Source organism: Mytilus californianus, unplaced genomic scaffold (genome assembly GCF_021869535.1).
Source record: "Mytilus californianus isolate M0D057914Y unplaced genomic scaffold, xbMytCali1.0.p SCAF_9, whole genome shotgun sequence".
NCBI lineage: Eukaryota > Metazoa > Mollusca > Bivalvia > Mytilida > Mytilidae > Mytilus > Mytilus californianus.
In genome coordinates this window covers 8665595-8685699 of record NW_026262745.1, presented here as the reverse complement: position 1 = coordinate 8685699, position 20105 = coordinate 8665595, and the positions used below count along the sequence as shown (strand labels likewise).

The 20105-nt window shown below is 32.9% G+C and overlaps 1 protein-coding gene across 3 annotated transcripts in view; it reads right to left on the bottom strand.

The window, feature by feature from the left end:
* The window catches only part of LOC127716606 (protein Fe65 homolog), a 109422-nt gene that overhangs the window by 34670 nt on the left and 54647 nt on the right, over positions 1–20105 (bottom strand). For all 3 annotated transcript variants that reach the window (XM_052222849.1, XM_052222848.1, XM_052222847.1), the window contains 4 exons: positions 9873–10398; positions 7499–7697; positions 2049–2106; positions 964–1085 (listed from right to left, as the gene is read on the bottom strand). In XM_052222849.1, coding sequence (XP_052078809.1) covers positions 964–1085; positions 2049–2106; positions 7499–7697; positions 9873–10398 — 905 coding nt within the window. The remainder of the gene's footprint in view (positions 1–963; positions 1086–2048; positions 2107–7498; positions 7698–9872; positions 10399–20105) is intronic.

Here is a 20105-nt window from a genome sequence, read left to right as displayed (position 1 = left end):
GACAATCCTCCTCAATTAAGATTTAAGTAAAAATCCCACCTGCACATGCAGGGTTCAAACTGACAACCTGAGTGTTGACATACTAGTGATACAGTAGATAAACTACGAAGACCAAACAGCCACCAGGGACTCAAGTTTTCTCACTATACACAAATATTGAGTGATTTTCCCTTTACAAGAAACAATTTTTTTTCAATATGAATTTGGATTACATGTATAATAAACTGTTAACACAGAGATATGTCTCGCCTTTTTGTTATTATGATAGTAAAATGCAAATGTTAAAATTAAAGTAGCAATACTTCAACATGTAAGTTATGCAAAATATTCAAAGTCAATGAACCATTTCTGAAGGTACAGGGCCAAACAATCTCCATGGAAATAAGATGTGCCAACGCTTTTACAACTGCATACCAAATATCATTGACCTACCACTGGTGGTTCCCCATAAACTGACCTAATCACAAACTAATACATGTAAACTAAGTAAAATTTTTCAAAGTAAATAGACCATAACTTAGGAATTAGGGCCAATTAATATCCATGGAAATGAGATGTGTCAATGCTAATACAACTGCATAGCGAATACCATTGACCTATCACTAGTGGTTCCTCATAAACTGACCTAATCACAAACTAATACATTGTTGCTGCTGACACCATCACTGCCGGAAACAGCATACCTATGTCACACTTTTTGACTCCGTCAAGGCGAGACAAAAACCATACAGTTGAAAAATATAATATCATAAAAACAAACATTATTCAAATGTTTTATGTATTTTGCAAAATAAAATATTTCAATCTTCATGTTTATTCATTAAATAGGCTGTGTGTTTCTTATTCTAAAGCATCCACATTATTCACAGTTTTTAGACTAGCTGGTAAAAGATTCCACCCTATAGTGCCTCATTTATCATTTTTATCATTATCATTTTACATCATTTTTATTGCAATACTTACACTATCACTATTTATAGATACAGATCTTATGGTCACATGTTTAGTATCTGGTGGTGCTGGGGATGGTGGCTCCCTCTGGATAGTCCCACTCTTGATATGCCAGTAATATGCACCATCTTCATCTGTTAAATAATAGAAAATTTGGATATTGCATTTCACTCCCTTCATAAAGACAAAGAAAAACAAATATGAATCATTCACTGAAAATATCAATACATCTGTTTATTTTTTTTGCAAATTATCAATATTCCAGAAATTTCCTAAGTTAAAATTTGTGTTAGTCTCATTAACCATTTTGTGGGGAATGTTCATCTATTCAACGATTTTTTGTTTATGTTTTTCTATGATGAGGGCCTCAGGGAAGATTAGTTATATAGCTAACTGTGTAACCCTCTTAACATAAACTATTGTTGTTATTGTTGTATTACATTTGAATGCTGCATAGTCAAATCTTTAACAAGCACCATTTAAACAGAAATTTCCTTTAATAAATCTGTCATTTCATAATTTACCAAAACTATCCAATTAAGATGCAATAATGATATATAAATAAGCTTAATTCTACCTCACAAGAATAGGACAATTTATGAATGATTGATTGTTGGTGTTTAATACTACGTTCAGCACTTTTAACTATATTGTGGTGGCCAGTTTTTATATTTGAAGGAAGCCAGAAAGCCCTGAGAGAACCACAAACAGATCATGATAACAAACACTTTCCAAATATGAGGAAACTACACAAATATTTTACATTTCTGGTCCTTAACTTTTTGCCCCATAAGACCTTTTACTCTTCAATCTATATTACATGTCATGAGGATTTTCAGCATCATTTCTCATTATTTATAAACAATTTAAAATCATATTCTTCCAGAAAACTGCAGCCTTCAATGTAACAATGATTTTTGAATGGTGAAGTGTTGACAAAATCTTTTTTGGGGGGTTTCTCCTTTTTGTTTAATTTTGGTTTTGTTGTGTTTTATTTATACTGTTTTTGCAAGTGTTTAGTTATCCCCATTTTATAAGCATATGATAGAAGTAAAAAGCTATTATATCCACAGTGAATGTTCCACTCTGTTCTATACCTTCACATTTCTCCCATCCTGGTGGAAGTCTTTCTTCTTTCTGTTTCTTTGGATTGTCCTATATAAAAAAAATATATATATATAGATTATTTACAATGATGTTTTGTAGTATAGGTATTTTTATGGCCTCACCTGAATTAATCAGAGAAAATTAATCATGAATAACAGATGTGATGACAAAATTAAAGAGACAGCGACTAAAAAATATAATCAAACTAAAGATATAAATAATGGGGTAAGGGTTTTCAATATCCCATTCAATATAAACAAAACATTGGTTGACTTTAAAGGTCACATTCAATAATAGCAGTCAGAAAAAATTCAAAAAATCTGAAATGACAAATTCAGAGAGTGTCAGAAATGCTTAGGAATACAAGTACAAAAAATAACAATAGAAAGAGGGCTAGTACAGATGCAAAAACAACATAAATTATCAAAAACAATTGATAAGGTGAACTGGAAGGGTTAGCATATCCTTCTATAGATGCTGCAGCAAACATATTCCCCAGTAGTAGATGCCATATAAGATTCAAAAGGGAAGTAATCACTAGCGGATTTAGGGGGGTTTGGGGGGGTTCGCAAAAACCCCCCCGCTTGGAAATCTTAAAATAATTTTTTATTAATCATTTCTTGCTTTAATGTTATCTTTACTATAAATTGAATATCCAGCACTGAACAGGGTGACACTTGTCGCTACACTCCTTTCAATATACACATGTCACAATTAAATTTGCCTAAAGGGAACTTGATAATTAGAGGATCAAAGGATTTAATTAAGACAATCCAATTAAGGGTTTTATGATTAAAACGACGTTTTCTGTTAGCTTGATTTGAAGAAAATTACTTTTCACCCTATCATATCCATAAGATTGTTTTTTTAAATGACACCTGCTGAATCTAAGGATATTGCAAACTTTTATTTCACATCCGTACCTAGTGCTCAAATGTGTAGCATTCTAAATTAAAACGAGAACTGTACGGGTTAAAAAGATGCTTCAAATATGATTGGCTGCACTTTTCCCCATGCATTGTCTATTCAATTTCACAGGATGGAATTTACTGCAGATTTTGCGTTTTGTTCGCTACTGATGACAACCCCGGAAAGTTTGTTAAAAAAACCCGTTCAGAATTGGGTAAAGGCAAATGGTGAATGTTAATCTCACACAAAAAAAACCACCACCAAACAGCCTTATTAAGATCACAAGACTTTACCAACACACATAATAAGTCGGCTAGTGGAATAGATGCAAGGGCTGATGCAGCAATTGCTAAACGGGTGGATACGATCTGTAATTAAATAACTGAACAAATCTAAAAAGTTTATTTTGAGTAATCATATGCCGGGTGAACAAAAAGTGTGCCAATTATTGAAAAACATGAGGTTTGGTATAACAAGAAAACTTCTCTAATATATATTAATGTTCAAAAACGTTTCTCACAAAACCCCCCCACTTTAATCTCTGGATCCCCGCCGGGTAATTGTCTTCAATTAGTTCAGGACATGTTTCACTGAGCATATGTAAAATTTGCATGGATATTGAGCTACTGCCTTATGAAAAATTCTTCTTACAATTTAAATTGATATACACTTAACTGACAAACTAGCTGATTTGGATTAAAATCAGGTTCTACTTATTTCCTTACTTTATATTCTCATTTATTCAGCCACAGAACAATGTAAGCTGTAGGTTCTTACATACATTTGTAGTTTGTGACTGGGCACAGTACAGTTTCATTTCTTTGCTTATTTTAGAACATTATTTTATGTAACTTTTATAATTAGTATTGCCATAATCCTTTATTTATGTTTCTGTTTATAATAAAATAAATATTAAAAAGTTTCCCTTTCAGGAAATAAAAACACTTTCTATGAGAAACAATATTACTAATTGCTTCTTAAAATTTAAAAAAAAATAGCTTTCAGATAAAGTCCTATACATTGTACACGTTCATTCACTTGTTTTTGTTTTGTACACGTTCATTCACTTGTTTTTGTTTTAAAATCTATAAGTATTTTACTTTTTATCCCTTTCTGGAGACATAAATGTGAAATCCTATCCTTTAATCCATACAAAGTTCCGTTAATGATTTCATAATACAGATTTCCATTTCAATGTTTTGGCATTTCACAAACAATTAATGTCATAAGATAAGACAACAACTTTCACTTTCATCCAAACAAGGGTCAATAAAGGTGACGGCACAGACATCGCTTAATTAATTGAAAGACAACATCAATTACTTTATAGGAATTTTTAACAATTTGCTCATGGAAGAAAACAAAAAACAATTTTACGATTTTCTCAACTGTTTTGTAAGTAGAACAAAGCACATTTTCGTTAGAGTTAGCCAAAGTGTTTCTATAGTAGGAATGCCAAAAGTCAATCAAGCCCAAATCACTTTATAAATCCTAAAATACCAGATTTACATCAATAATTTCATTATATTAATTAATAAAATGCTCCGCAGGGCGCAGCTTGATACGACCGCAGAGGTCGAACCCTGAACAGTTGGGGCAAGTATGGACACAACATTCAAGCTTGATACAGCTCTGAATTTGGATTGTGATTAAATATTTGACACAGCATAGGTTTCTGACAGAATGAATGTGGTCTAAGAACTTAAAATTTTTAAATTGGACATTCACCTATTATGGTCCAATATCCAAAATCTAAATACATGGTTAGATTCAGCATATCAAAGAACCCCAAGAATTCAATTTTTGATGAAATCAAACAAAGTTTAATTTTGGACCCTTTTGACCTCAATGTGGACAAAGTTGATAATGGGGCCCAGAAATCAAAAATCTAAATACATGGTTAGATTCAGCATATCAAAGAACCCCATATATTCAATTTTTGTTGAAATCAAACAAAGTTTAATTTTGGACCCCGATTTGGACCAACTTGAAAACTGGGCCCATAATCAAAAATCTAAATACATGTTTAGATTCAGCATATCAAAGAACCCTAAGAATTCAATTTTTGTTAAAATCAAACTAAGTTTAATTTTGGACCCTTTGGACCTTAATGTAGACCAATTTGAAAACGGAACCAAAAATTAAGAATCTAAATACACAGTTAGATTCGGCATATCAAAGAACCCCAATAATTCAATTTTTGATGAAATCAAACAAAGTTTAATTTTGGACCCTTTGGACCTCAATGTGGACCAATTTAAAAACGGGGCCCAAAATCCAAAAACTTAATACACGGTTAGAATCAGCATATTTAAGAACCCCAAGAATTCAAGAATAAAACCCCATTGAAATTGGTCAAGAAATAAGCAACTTATACGAAGTATCTTCTTTTGCACAATACTGTGCAATTGAATATTTCTTGCAATTGCGCAATACTGTACAATTGACAATTTCTTGCTATTGCGCAATATTGTGCTATTGGATATTTCTTGCTATTGCACAATACTGTGCAATTGAAGATTTCTTGCTATTGCACAACACTGTGCAATTGAAGATTTCTTGCTATTATGCAATACTGTGCAATTGAAAATTTCTTGCTATTGCACAATACTTATTATATAATAATTTACACATCCTGTTTGGTGTGTATCTCCTACCATATCATCATTATTTGCTTTTAAATATAAAACAGAGAAATAACCAACTTAAAATGGAAAATTTTAAAAGAAAAAAAAAGGAAAAAAAGAAAAAAAGGAAAAAAAAAAAAATCCCCCCCCCCCAAATTTTATGAACCCCCTTATGATTCATCACCCCCAAACTCAATCCAAGCCTTCCCTTTGTGGTATGGTACCTTGCAGTACAATTTCAGAGAGATCCATACACTTGAACACAAGTTATTGTCTGGAAACTAGAAAAATGCTTATTTTTGGCCCCTTTTTGGCCCCTTATTCCTAAACATTTTGGGCAATTACCCCCAAACTCAATTCCGGCTTTCCCTTTGTGATATGGAACCTTGTAGTACAATTTCAGAAAGATCCATACACTTACACACAAGTTATTATCATGAAACTAGAAAAATGCTTGTTTTTTGCCCCTTTTTTGGCCCCTAATTCCTAATATTTTGAGGCAATTACCCCCAAAATCAATCCCAGCATTCCCTGTGTGATATGGAACCTTGTGGTACAATTTCAGAGAGATCCATACACTTGAACACAAGTTATTGTCTGGAAACTAGAAAAATGCTTATTTTTGGCCCCTTTTTGGCCCGTTATTCCTAAACATTTTGGGCAATTACCCCCAAACTCAATTCCAGCTTTCCCTTTGTGATATGGAGCCTTGTAGTACAATTTCAGAAAGATCCATACACTTACACACAAGTTATTGTCATGAAACTAGAAAAATGCTTGTTTTTTGCCCCTTTTTTGGCCCCTAATTCCTAATATTTTGAGGCAATTACCCCCAAAATCAATCCCAGCATTCCCTGTGTGATATGGAACCTTGTGGAACAATGTCAGAGAGATCCATACACTAACACACAAGTTATGTCTGGAAGTTACAAAAATGCTTATTTTTGGCCCCTTTTTGGCCCCTAATTCCTTAACTGTTGGTACCATAACCCCCAAAATCAATCCCAACCTTCCTTTTGAGGTATTGAACCTTATGGTAAAATTTCATAGAGATCCATTCACTTAAACTAAAGTTAGAGTGCGAAAACCAATGTGTCTTCGGACGACGACGACGACGCCAACGTCATACCAATATACGACCGCAAATAAAAAGGTAGGGTCTGTTATCCTCTTAAATGCTCTTTCCATTTATATGTTAATATGTTGGCTAGTAATTTTATGACAATGTAACTATGCTTGGATTATTCTATTACGAACATTAATGAGACAGCAACCCAAAAATACAAAAATACAGTAACTATGTCACCATATAGCTTGGCCAAAGAATAACGAAGTCATAATTGTCTGAAGCTTTCTTATTAGACAAGTAAAGTACACCCTAGTTTGTTGATTTCATTTACAGATGTAGGATATGTATATACCAGGGTATATTCTCAATTGTTTTCTTAAATGTTCATTTTGAAGAAAAAAAATATCAATGTGCCTTAATGAAGACTCTTGAAAATTAACCAAGAAGTTACAAAAAAATAAATTTCATACCAAATCTTTTTACCTATATTTGAGACATTTCATAACTTGGTGCATTCTGTTATGAAATTACATTGTGATACCAAGATACCTAAATCTTAAAAAAAAAAGAACCATGAATATACCAGGATTAAAATTGTGCACGTCAGACTCGCTTTTCGTCTACAAAAGACTCATCAGTGATGCTGGAACATTAATCTCTAATATTAACCTTGCAGCATTTGGACCTATTTTTTACAGTTCATATCTTGATGTATTTTGTGGTGAAATTACATTAAGATATTACGTCTTTTTATCATCTTACTACACTTTACCAGAAGACAAGCGGACACACTAAATGAATGACAATATTTTCCGAGAGTGCAATCAATGTTTACCTCTTCTGTTGGAGTGTTATCTTCACTACCACTGTTCTCTATTCTCAGCAGACCGAGGTCAGAGCTGGTAGATTTACACACCACTGCATAGATGTCATCATTCACTGGACCATGTACGTGACTGCTTCCATCATCTGATCTAGCATCTGATTGGATACCACTATCATTAGAGTCGGGAGAGTTGATGTCAAATCCAAACCTGAAATTGACAATAAATTTTATAAATGTTGTCTGGTAAAAGTATAAATTAAAAGTCAATTCTACTGGTGTTTTAATTTGTATTTCTTATTACAAAACATTTTAATTTTTAGACTATCAATTTTCAGTTCAGAATTATACAGGTTCATTTGTACAGCAATTAATTTGTGTGACGATAATAAAATAGTTTCACAAGATAAAATTAATTAAAAGTTTGTTGGTTGTTAATTAATTTTTCACACTATAAAAGTATGTTGGTTTTAATTTTGTATATTTAAGGAAGAATGCTCAATGGGTTTAGTGATATATTTTTCTGTTTCAAAACAATTGTAGAAAGTCTGCTATATATTTTTGCATTAATAAAAGATATTTTTAACAATAGGTTTCAGCATAACCTGAACTTAAACTAACCTCAAATGGACAAAACCTGTAGCAGAGATGTTTAAAATATAAATTTATCGTGACAATACAAGATCTGAATAAGATTATAAAATGAAGACATTGTCATCCATCCATAAAATTCAACATCATCACCTGGGTATCCATTCCACATTAAGTAGCAGTTAAAGACTCATTTCTTTGATACCTTTTCATTATTTTTTTATCAATGCCAGTATGTTATAGACTACTTATTGGCATTTAACAGCTCACTTGGCAATTGTGTTGCCTTAGTACTAGAACAATGACCAGGCCTTCATTTTACAAAAAATCTTAGATAAGAGTTACTCATCAGTCATGAACAATTCAGTACACTTACAATCGATTTTAGTTGTATTGATTGTTTTGTGTTAAACACCACTTTCAGCACTATTGGCTATTTTGTGGCGGTCAGTTTTTTTTGGTGGGTGAAGCCAGAGTGCCCTGAGAGAACCATAACCTTTGGAAAGAAAACTGTCAATCGTGCAGGGTTTGAACTGACAACCTCAGTGTTGACAGGCTAGTGATAGAGTAGTTGGACTACTATCAGTGTTGTCAGGCTAGTGATAGAGTAGTTGGACTACTATCAGTGTTGACAGGCTAGTGATAGAGTAGTTAGACTACTATCAGTGTTGACAGGCTAGTGATAGAGTAGTTAGACTACTATCAGTGTTGACAGGCTAGTGATAGAGTAGTTGGACTACTATCAGTGTTGACAGGCTAGTGATAGAGTAGTTGGACTACTATCAGTGTTGACAGGCTAGTGATAGAGTAGGATTAGAACTCACAACCTCAGTGTTGACAGGCTAGTGATAGAGTAGGATTAGAACTCACAACCTCAGTGTTGACAGGCTAGTGATAGAGTAGGTTTAGAACTCACAACCTCAGTGTTGACAGGCTAGTGATAGAGTAGTTGGACTACTATCCATGTTGACAGGCTAGTGATAGAGTAGTTGGACTACTATCAGTGTTGACAAGCTAGTGATAGAGTAGTTAGACTACTATCAGTGTTGACAGGCTAGTGATAGAGTAGTTGGACTACTATCAGTGTTGACAGGCTAGTGATAGAGTAGGGTTTGAACTCACAACCTCAGTGTTGACAGGCTAGTGAAAGAGTAGGATTAGAACTCACAACCTCAGTGTTGACAGGCTAGTGATAGAGTAGTTGGACTACTATCCGTGTTGACAGGCTATTGATAGAGTAGTTGGACTACTAAGACCACACAACTACCAATCCACTATATTTAAGATTTTTTGTAGACTCACATCAAATAAGGAGGCTTCACAGAATTTCTACAATTTAAATCTAAGGAAGAAATGAAGCAGAAATAACTGATAGAATAACAATAGCTTTTCAGTTATTTTTTTAAGAAAGCATGAGCAATGGATGTGCACACTTCAATACTCTAGAAAATACCAGTCATCAAATTTGGATGTCTCTTAACACTTGTCCTTGATTGATTGATTGATTATTGATTGTTTAATGTCCAGTATCTACTAGTAGTATCTGAATTGTTAATAACCTGAGACTGGGAGGATACTTTTGATCACCACTTGAAAACAAGGCTATATTGAGTAGTGTAAGAAATTAAGACATTGGTCTACTAGGAACCAAGTGAGAGATGCCATTCGTATATTTTTTTTTCATTCAATAAGTTTTGTACTCTCAACTGCTTATGGAATGACTGTGACTACAAATGTATGCATAGTTCAAAATAAATACCCAATTTTGATTATTGCAGAGTCTACTAAAACTAACTTTGTAAACTTGCTACCCCCTGTTGGTGTATCTTCCTCTGTATCAGGAGTCTCCAGAATCTTCAGCTGTTTTTCCTTGGCCTTAGCTTCTAACATTGTATAGTATCCCATAAACCCTTGCTTCTTCCTGTTTCTACTTGTTTTAGAATTATCCAACTCTTCAAATCCACTGTCACTATTCTTCAAGTTTTTTTTGTTTTCACTTAGGACTTTTTCGTTTTTTCCACGATCTTTGTTTTCAATTTCTTCATCTGTGGACGTAGCAACCTCATCATCTGAAGAATTGACATCATTCAAAAGATGTCTTTTCTTTTGTGACAATTTGTCTAGTTCCTTATTTTCTACTTTCATGTCTTTTGTTTCTTGACCGTTCTGTTTATCAAGAAGAGAAATGGTGCTCACATCAACCTCGTCATAAATGTTGTTATCGTTATGGTAAACGTCTTTATTCAGTTTGTCGTTACTGTTCTTTCTATCTTCGTAGTGATAATTTGGATTTGCAAAGCTCAAATAGGTGTTTTCCACGTCTGAAAATATAAGAGATTTGTTAAAAGGGGAATTCCCAAGAAATATTTTCTGGTAAAATATATAAAACTTAGAAAATTTATTTAATTTCTGATCATGCAATGATTTTATATATATATATATATATATATACAACTCGTCTAAACATCAGCCCAACAATGTTAGATCTGTAAATTTGCTTTCGCAAATTTTTTGTTCTTCCCTCGCCGGGATTCGAACTCATGCTACTGAGATATCGTGACACCAAATATATATATATATGCAGTGCTCTAGCATAATCTTTCCCATCAACATTGCAACCTCAGCAAAAAGTGAGAGAAGAAAAATATCTATCACTGCAGAATATCAAATACATATAGTCATTTTGTCCCTGAAATAGTTATTTGGATGAATGAGTCATAATAATGAAAATCTAAATGTTGACACTTGATAAGGAGGCAATGAAATGTAAGTTATATACACTTGTTCAGAAATAACGTGAACGCATTATTTTGTCTGCAGTCTAAATCAAGGTTTATCTTTATTTTATGACCTTTTTTGATGAAATCACCAGCGTGTATGCCCTTAAACTCATAAATATTCTTGTGATTTGAAATTGATCGACTTGACACACTTTTTTCATTTCTTATTTTTGCATGTCTCTCAAAGACGAGAATCTTAAGATATTATCTACAAATGGCATTATAATCTTTTTGTCTGCACATTGACAATACTTTTAAGAATCTTTATGAGCTGGAAACATGCAATAATTCAAAGGATTGTGAGACAAAAGCACTAAAGTAGAAAGACAAGTATTGGGTTTAAACCTTACTTACAAGTATTTCTATGGAATCATGTTGAGTGCGTAGATACTTAATATTCCGGGTTTTTTCTCACAGACATTGTTAGTTAAAGAATAGTTTTGGTTCCAGTTTCTTAATATTTTTATTTTCTTTATCCTTAAATATTATGTAAAGGTTGAGATATTTGCATATAAATGCACAAAGAAAATGGTACTGTGATTTCATTATCATTCGTGGGGTACCAATGAGGCCCCTCATGGTGGTGTCCAAGTAATCACATAATCACAAATTTTTTGCCAATATAATCACATAATCATTTAATATTTCTTTAAACAAGATAATCAAATAATCAAAAATACAGTCCTAGATTATCAAATAAACATGAAATATTTGGTCTGGTAATCAAATAATCACTATAAAAACTGCCAAGTAATCACATAATCAAAAACCCCATGTGGAGGCTCACCAATTTTAGGGGATTTCCTGGGAAAAGATTAACCATGAATTCAAATGTTCAACGAAGTAATAATTATCTATAGGCTTTTATAGCCGACTATATGGTATAGGTTTATCTCATTGTTGAAGGCTGTACGGTTACCTATAAGTTCTTCTATCCACTTCATTTGAACTTTGGTGGATAGTTGTCTGATTGGCAATCATACCACATCTCCTTATTCTTATATAGTATAAAGACTTTGGAAAATCCATGAAATGAAATATCCATGAATATACAATTTTTCCTTAATCCACAAAAGTTGGTATCACAAAAATAAATAAAACAAGAAATGATTGTAACAGGATGCTGTTACGAAGTCTCCCAAACGAAGCTCCCATAATTCGTAATTCCCAGGGTCGCCTAAAATTGGTTTGGTCCAGTAAAGTTATATGCATTAGTGATGCCTGGGGACTAACCCTGTATATCATTCAAATCATCTTGGCATGACAAACCAGAATATATATGGTTTAGGGGTGGGGATCTCGACCATTTACAAGATATTAGAACTTTCTCAAATGGCAGGGGGTCGGGATGACCCCTAGGGACTAACCTTGTATATCATTCAAACCATCTTAGCATGACAAACCAGAATATATATGGTCTAGGGGTGGGGATCTTGACAACTTACAAGATATTAGAACTTTCTTAAATGGCATGGGGTGGGGGTGACCCCTGGGGACTAACCCTGTATTACATTTGATGTGCTTTATCATGACAAACCAGAATATATATGGTTAAGGGGTGGGGATCTCGACCATTTACAAGATATTAGAACTTTCTCAAAAGGCAGGGGGTCTGGATGACCCCTGGGGACTAACCATGTATATCATTCAAACCATCTTAGCATGACAAACCAGAATATATATGGTTTAGGGGTGGGGATCTTGACCACTTACAAGATATTAGAACTTTCTTAAATGGCAGGTAGTGGGGGTGACCCCTGAGGACTAACCCTGTATTTCATTTGATGTGCTTTATCATGACAAACCAGAATATATATGGTTTAGGGGTGGGGATCTCGACCATTTACAAGATATTAGAACTTTCTCAAATGGCAGGGGGTCGGGATGACCCCTGGGGACTAACCCTGTATATCATTCAAACCATATTAGCATGACAAACCAGAATATATATGGTTTAGGGGTGGGGATCTTGACCACTTACAAGATATTAGAACTTTTTTAAATGGCATGGGGTGGGGGTGACCCCTGGGGACTAACCCTGTATTTCATTTGATGTGCTTTATCATGACAAAACAGAATATATATGGTTTAGGGGTGGGGATCTCAACCATTTACAAGATATTAGAACTTTCTCAAATGGCAGGGGGTCAGGATGACCCCTGGGGACTAACCCTGTATATCATTCAAACCATCTTAGCATGACAAACCAAAATATATATGGTTTAGGGGTGGGGATCTTGACCACTTACAAGGTATTAGAATTTTCTTTAATGGCAGGGGGTGGGGGTGACCCCTGGGGACTAACCCTGTATTTCATTTAATGGGCTTTATCATTTAGAACATTTTCAATTAAAAAGATTGTGTCTATCACAAACAGTTTTCAATTTATAATCATTTGAAAATTTTTAAAAATAAAATCCCATAGGGTTCTATAGTAAAACCCTCTTTTCTTTTTGCCCCTCAAAGTACCCCTTTATAAACCCCATTGCACAAACAAAACCCTGATTGCACCACTAGACATGTTAGTCTAACATATTGTGAAACCCTAAGTTAATTTGACAAGCGGTTTTGGAGAACGGGTGCGGACAAGTTCAAATTTAAAAGCGGCGGAAGAAGAAGAAGAATAATAATAATAATAAGAACTGAGCAAAAACAATAAGTCTTCCAAAACTTCGTTTGGGAGACTTAACTACAGAATATACAATTGCCTAACTTGTAAAAAGACTTTACACAAGTTTAACTTTACAAAATATAGGTAGAGCATCAACTGAGGGAACAGAAAAGTTTAAAATGTATAAATGTAAAAACTGCCTGACAGATACATCTGTGCAGTTATGCAATTTCTTTGTATTTCTTCAGACTGGCTGTTAACAATGGAATGCATATTTATTTTTACATATTGATAGTTTTTTCCCATGTCATGCCAAAACAGTCTGATGAGAATAATTATTAGTTTGCACAAAACATTATTTCTGAAATAAACAGAGGTTAGTCTATACTGGCAGACATTTTGATTCTTTCAGAAGACAACTGCAGGGAGTACTGTTTGTCTAGAAATAACAGATAGCTAATCAACAATGAAGAGTGGTTAGTCTCATGGTTTTGCATGGGCTTTTTCAATAAATATTCATTAGAATACATACAAAAACTTGACAACACATTAATGGTAAATAATAAATGTACATGTAATGTCCTGCACAAGTTTGTAGACAAGTTCATTGACAGGTCAGTTACTCAGGTAATAAAGGGAGTGTTTACTGACTTCTCAATTGTAAGTGTTATTAATATTTCAGTATTATATTTGAAAAATGATTATATTCCAACCATTTTCTAAAATGTAAATAGATTTGCAGAAAGAAAAAATCTGTATTTTACAGATTATGTCTGACCTTGAATGACTTCCCATTAATTAGATTATCCTGGGGTAGGGAAATAATATGCCTTTCTGTGGACTGCTACCTTGTGAGATACCATTTCCAAAAAAAAACCAACTCAAAGCACATCGGATAATTAGTATCTTCACATTATTTTAACATATGTTATACGTTATAGTCCTGGGTATATAACATACAAATGTTATATTTCCTGCTGGACATTGAGCACCCACCCAGCAATTATTCAATTGTTATTGGTCAATAAAATCTGGATACAATTTGGTCAAACATTTTCTGAGTTTAGTAAATGACTGTTTAATCTTAAAGCCCATAATGTATTCACAGACAAAAAAAAAGAAATCTTAGTTTTATTTATTTTAAGCAATTTTGATGCTTTTGCAAAAGATAACAAGGTTAACAATCTTTATAAACCTTGTGATACTTTTAGTAAAAAGAATAAATTGTAAGTATATTTGATGAAAAAATTTAAAGCAATAAGTGCTCATGTTGAGTGCTCAATAAAATCAAAAGAGAGACATTGTCTTTTGTCCTTAAGGGTATTTAGTTTAGATGGCAGATGTTTGGTTGTCTTCATTCAATTTATTTCCCACCTATTCAGACTCAAGGTTGATAATGACCTTGACAAAAATCGTTCAAGACCTCTAATTGTCTCTGAGTGGTTTTTTTGTTTTTAAAGTTGCTGAGGACAACTATTCCGTACTTTATAGAAATCTTACACCTCTTGATAAGGTTAAAGGGTCAAGATCCTTACAAATCTATCAGATATTCAAGAAAAGGAAGTTAACAATGACATTGCAAAAGAAACAAACACAATTACCTTTGAATAATTAGCAAGATAATACCCAAATGCAATAAAAGTGTTGTATATTAAGAAAAGAAATCTTGCCTCAAAGGTCAGTACAGAAAACTATTTGAAATGATATACTGTTTGACGTAGGACCCTCTTTTATGACAAATGTAGACTTCCTTGTATTACTTTTTAAATAATTAACTAACCAAAACACAACTAGACAAATAACTGTCTAACTCCAACTCATTGATCCAGATAATCTTAAAACAGGATTTTCCCTTTAAGAGGGATCATCTATGACCACTAGGTATAGATATCATATAATAACATCATACAGCCAACATCCAGAGGTTTGAGATCTATGACCAGTAAGATACATGTTTTCTACAGACTTTGTGGATAGTCATGTTCATAACGGTTTTCTGTTGTTATTCCATTGCGTGTGTTATATAATGTTATCAGCAGCCAACCAAACAAACCAAGCCATACGGAACCATCTGATCCAAATTATTAATCCTTTTAGTATACAGACAAAACTAAGAACCATAGCATTGGAACAGTTTTATTTCATAAAACTATTCATTGTAAAACAATAATCAGGTATTCTATCATATAGAGGACAATTAAAACTATAACTATTTATTTCCCAACTATTAGTATGGAGTCATTAGTTACCACTCCTTATCATATCCTCTCCCGATCGACCAAGAGGTTACTGAGTTGTAACATGTCATCTGATTTGTTTTATATTCATCCCTTGTAATAATATTTTACAATATCTGCCTGGAACGATTTAATGTCTTTGTGATTCAAGAAAACTATATTACTTTTTAGAAATCATCTAATGACTTTACATGATAAATGAAAAATAGGTTTTGATACCATCGTTATATAGTATAAAATTTATTTGCCACTAGATTCTAATCTGCCAATTTTATGATGCATAGAACCTTAAAAATCCAAAATTAAACTATCTTTGCTAAGGTCAATCTGATTCACACAAAGCCAAGCTACCTTAATTACAAAAGGTTATGCAACTGAAACAACACAAAATTTCAATTTTCTGAATAACATTAATATTATTCCCTGTTAATAACTTGAGTACCTAGGCCTTCATTATTTGAAAATCTCATAATGGCCATTTATATATTGAACTGTCAATTCCTGAGTTTTTTTAAACTTAGTGCTGACTAGAAAAAAAGTAATTTCATCAGATTTTTTTTCTTTCTGTTTTTTAGGTGTTTTTCTTGTGAAAAACTTCAATAGAGAACAGACATTTTGTTAAGAAAAAAATGCAATTGAACACTCTGAAAATAGGCTAAACAGAATAAATTGACTTCAACCTAGAGGTTTATCAGTACTTTTATTTTAGAAAATATAAACTGCTCTTTAACCCTCTTAAAATATTCTAAACATACTGAAATTACCTCAAAAGAGGTGTCTACACAGATCAAATATTTACTGTAGGGGAATAATGTCTGAAGGTTGATTGAGGGACTGACTATGGCTTTTATAATTTATTGTGCAATCATTTAGATTATATGGACAGACCAACATGACAGTTACAGTATACAAACTATTTTTAAGGCAGGGTTTCACTATTATAAGTCATGAAAATTAGACAGGACCCACCATTTTGTAAACAAATGAATCCCTCACTCCATTAAGATTCTCATAATAACTTGTTCTTGGTAACCATCATTTCATTACAAAATAAAATGCTCCTCTGGGGCGCAGCTTGATACGACCGCAGAGGTCGAACCCTGAACAGATGGGGCAAGTATGCAGGACACAACATTCAAGCTTGATACAGCACTGAATTTGGATTGTAATTAAATATTTGACACAGCATAGGTTTCTCACACAGAATGAAAGTGGTCTAAGAACTTAAAAAATTTTAAATTTACCTATTCAAACCATATCATTATTATTTGCTTTTATATATAAATCAGAAATAACCAATTTGGAAAATTTTAAAGAAAAAAAAGGAAAAAAAAATCATCCCCCCCAATTTTTTGAACCCCCTTATGATTCATCACCCCAAACTCAATCCCAGCTTTCCCTTTGTGGTATGGTACCTTGCAGTACAATTTCAGAGAGATCCATACACTTGAACACAAGTTATTGTCTGGAAACTAGAAAAATGTTTGTTTTTTGGCCCCAAATTCCTAAACGTTTAGGGCAATTACCCCCAAACTCAAACCCAGCTTTCCCTTTGTGATATGGAACCATGCAGTACAATGTCATAAAGATCCATACACTTACACACAAGTTATTGTTCTGAAACTAGAAAAATGCTTGTTTTTATGCCCTTTTATGGCCCCTAATTACTAAAATTTTGAGGGAATTACCCCCAAAATCAATCCCAGTCTTCCCTTTGTGGTATGGTACCTTGCAGTACAATTTCAGAGAGATCCATACATTTGAACACAAGTTATTGTCTGGAAACTAGAAAAATGCTTATTTTTGGCCCCTTTTTGGCCCCTTATTCCTAAACTTTTTGGGCAATTACCCCCAAACTCAATTCCGCCTTCCCTTTTGTGATATGGAACCTTGTAGTACAATTTCATAAAGATCCATACACTTACACACAAGTTATTGTCATGAATCTAGAAAAATGCTTGTTTTTAGCCCCTTTTTGGCCCCTTATTCCTAAAATTTGGAGGCAATTACCCCCAAAATCTACCCCAGCATTCCCTTTGTGATATGGAACCTTGTGATACAATGTCAGAGAGATCCATACACTTACACATAAGTTATGTCTGGAAGTTACAAAAATGCTTATTTTTGGCCCCTAATTCCTTAACTGTGGGTACCATAACCCCCAAAATCAATCCCCACCTTCCTTTTGTGGTATTGAACCTTATGGTAAAATTTCATTGAGATCCATTCACTTAAACTAAAGTTAGAGTGCAAAAACTAATGTGTCTTCGGACGACGACGACAACAACGACGACAACAACGAAGCCAACGTCATACCAATATACGACCACAAAATTTTTTTTGCGGTTGTATAAAAATTGAAATTAGTAATCTTTAACTGAATACCCCATAATATATAGACATTAGACAGCTTAAATGATCAGTTAATGGTTTGATAATGTTGATATTGATATTTTCCGTAACTAACTTGACTAATGGACTTAAGCCAAGACAAAAAATATGAGTCCCTTGATTCAACTGAAAAAACCCTACATTATTAGTTATAACCATGTTCAAGGATTGGATCTCATTTCAAAATATACAATAAAATCATTTTTTTTTTCTTACATTCATATGATGATGAATATGTCCAAGAGCAAAAGGTCAGTTAAAATGACCAGCAAATGTTGACTACTTTCATTTTCATGGTAAATATTGTCCACGTATAAAAATACTTGAAACAGTGGACGTGAGAAATTAAATCTGGATTTTTGTATTTTTTATGGCAAATATTGACCATGTGTAAGAATACTTGAAACAGTGCAAGTGAGAGATTAAATCTGTATTTTTGTATCTTTCATGGTAAATATTGACCTAAGTGTAAAATACTTGCAACAGAGCTAGTGAAAGAGGTTGGAGTTTCCATAATGACAAATTATGTCTGGTTATACTAATGAAAATCAGCCAGATTCTTGAACTGAGTAGAAAATTCTAATTTATACTGAATTCCTCATCAAACTGTCAGAGAAACGGATATCAGCCTTCGGTTCAATTTTAACAAATTGGATACTTTCCTTTGAAACAGCAATCTAACACCTAATTACACACGATACTCTGTTACAAAATGAAATGTTTATAATTTGTAAGAAAGATCCCAAATAATTCTTGATGTGCTGTTCAATAAAGTTTGGAGAGCTAAGTTGCCTTGTCTAATCCTTGTAATCAATCAAATTAGAAAGAATATTAAAGACATCGGACAAATTTTCTTCAATAAAAGTTAATGATAAGGGAATCTTCTATGGAAGGGATTAGTGGTTGTTACATATAATTTATACCAGAAATCTGTGTTTTATTGCTTTGTTTGGTTGTTGACTTGTTACAGTATTTCCTTATATTCAGATTCCTTATATCTGATGTGTTTTAAAAAACACATATTTTTTTTACATTTCAAAAATGAAGTAAAACTTATATAATAATGTGACTATTTTCTCAAGTAATCAATTTTTTCATAAACTCTTTATTCTAAAATCATTGGTCCTATCATTTCCATATAATTACATTAGATGTATGTTTCATTATAATACGTTATTTTGATTGGCTAACAGCAATCTCACATCATTCTTCATTTCAAAATGAATTTCATGAATTGTAACATACATGATGACACACATTTCCACAATAAAATGCACAGGTAAATAAAAGAAAAAATGATAGTAATCGTGTTTTCATGATCATAGCGGAAAAATGTAATTATAAGTATTGAATGCTTCTTTTAGTAATTTCATAGGATTGTAAAAGCGTTGACCGTGCATGCATTTTCAGAATGAAGCGCTTATGAGCTTCATACAAAATGTACTTCGGTCAACGCTTTTACACCCCAATGAATTTACAAAAAGAAGCATTCAATTCTTAGATAACATTCAGATTCAATTTTCATGATTTTGAAAAATATTTTAATTACATCATGCATCCTGTGAATTTGTTAATATTTGTGAGCTATAAAATTTAAAGGATTTCATGGATATAAAATGGACAATGAATTTGTTTTTAAAGTATTCAAGGAAACAGAAAGTTAAAGTGTTAACCAAAATACAGATTTTTTTATAGGCTTTTATGCAGAATGTGTTAAAACCAAGAAATCATGAATCCATGAAAATATATTTTTTTCCTTAATTTACATAAAATAAATAAATCTGCAGTACTTATATTATTCTCCCAAAAATTCTTTTCATACTGATATTATAATGCAAAACTGACTATTTCATTGTATACTATAATTCATAGATTAGTCACGAATATGTTGGCATGTTTTATGAAATAAGAATAATATCAAAATTAATCCATAATGTACATTAGAACAGAACACACCACCTCTGTCATGAAATAGCAATAATATCTAAAACCAACACATTTATGCTATA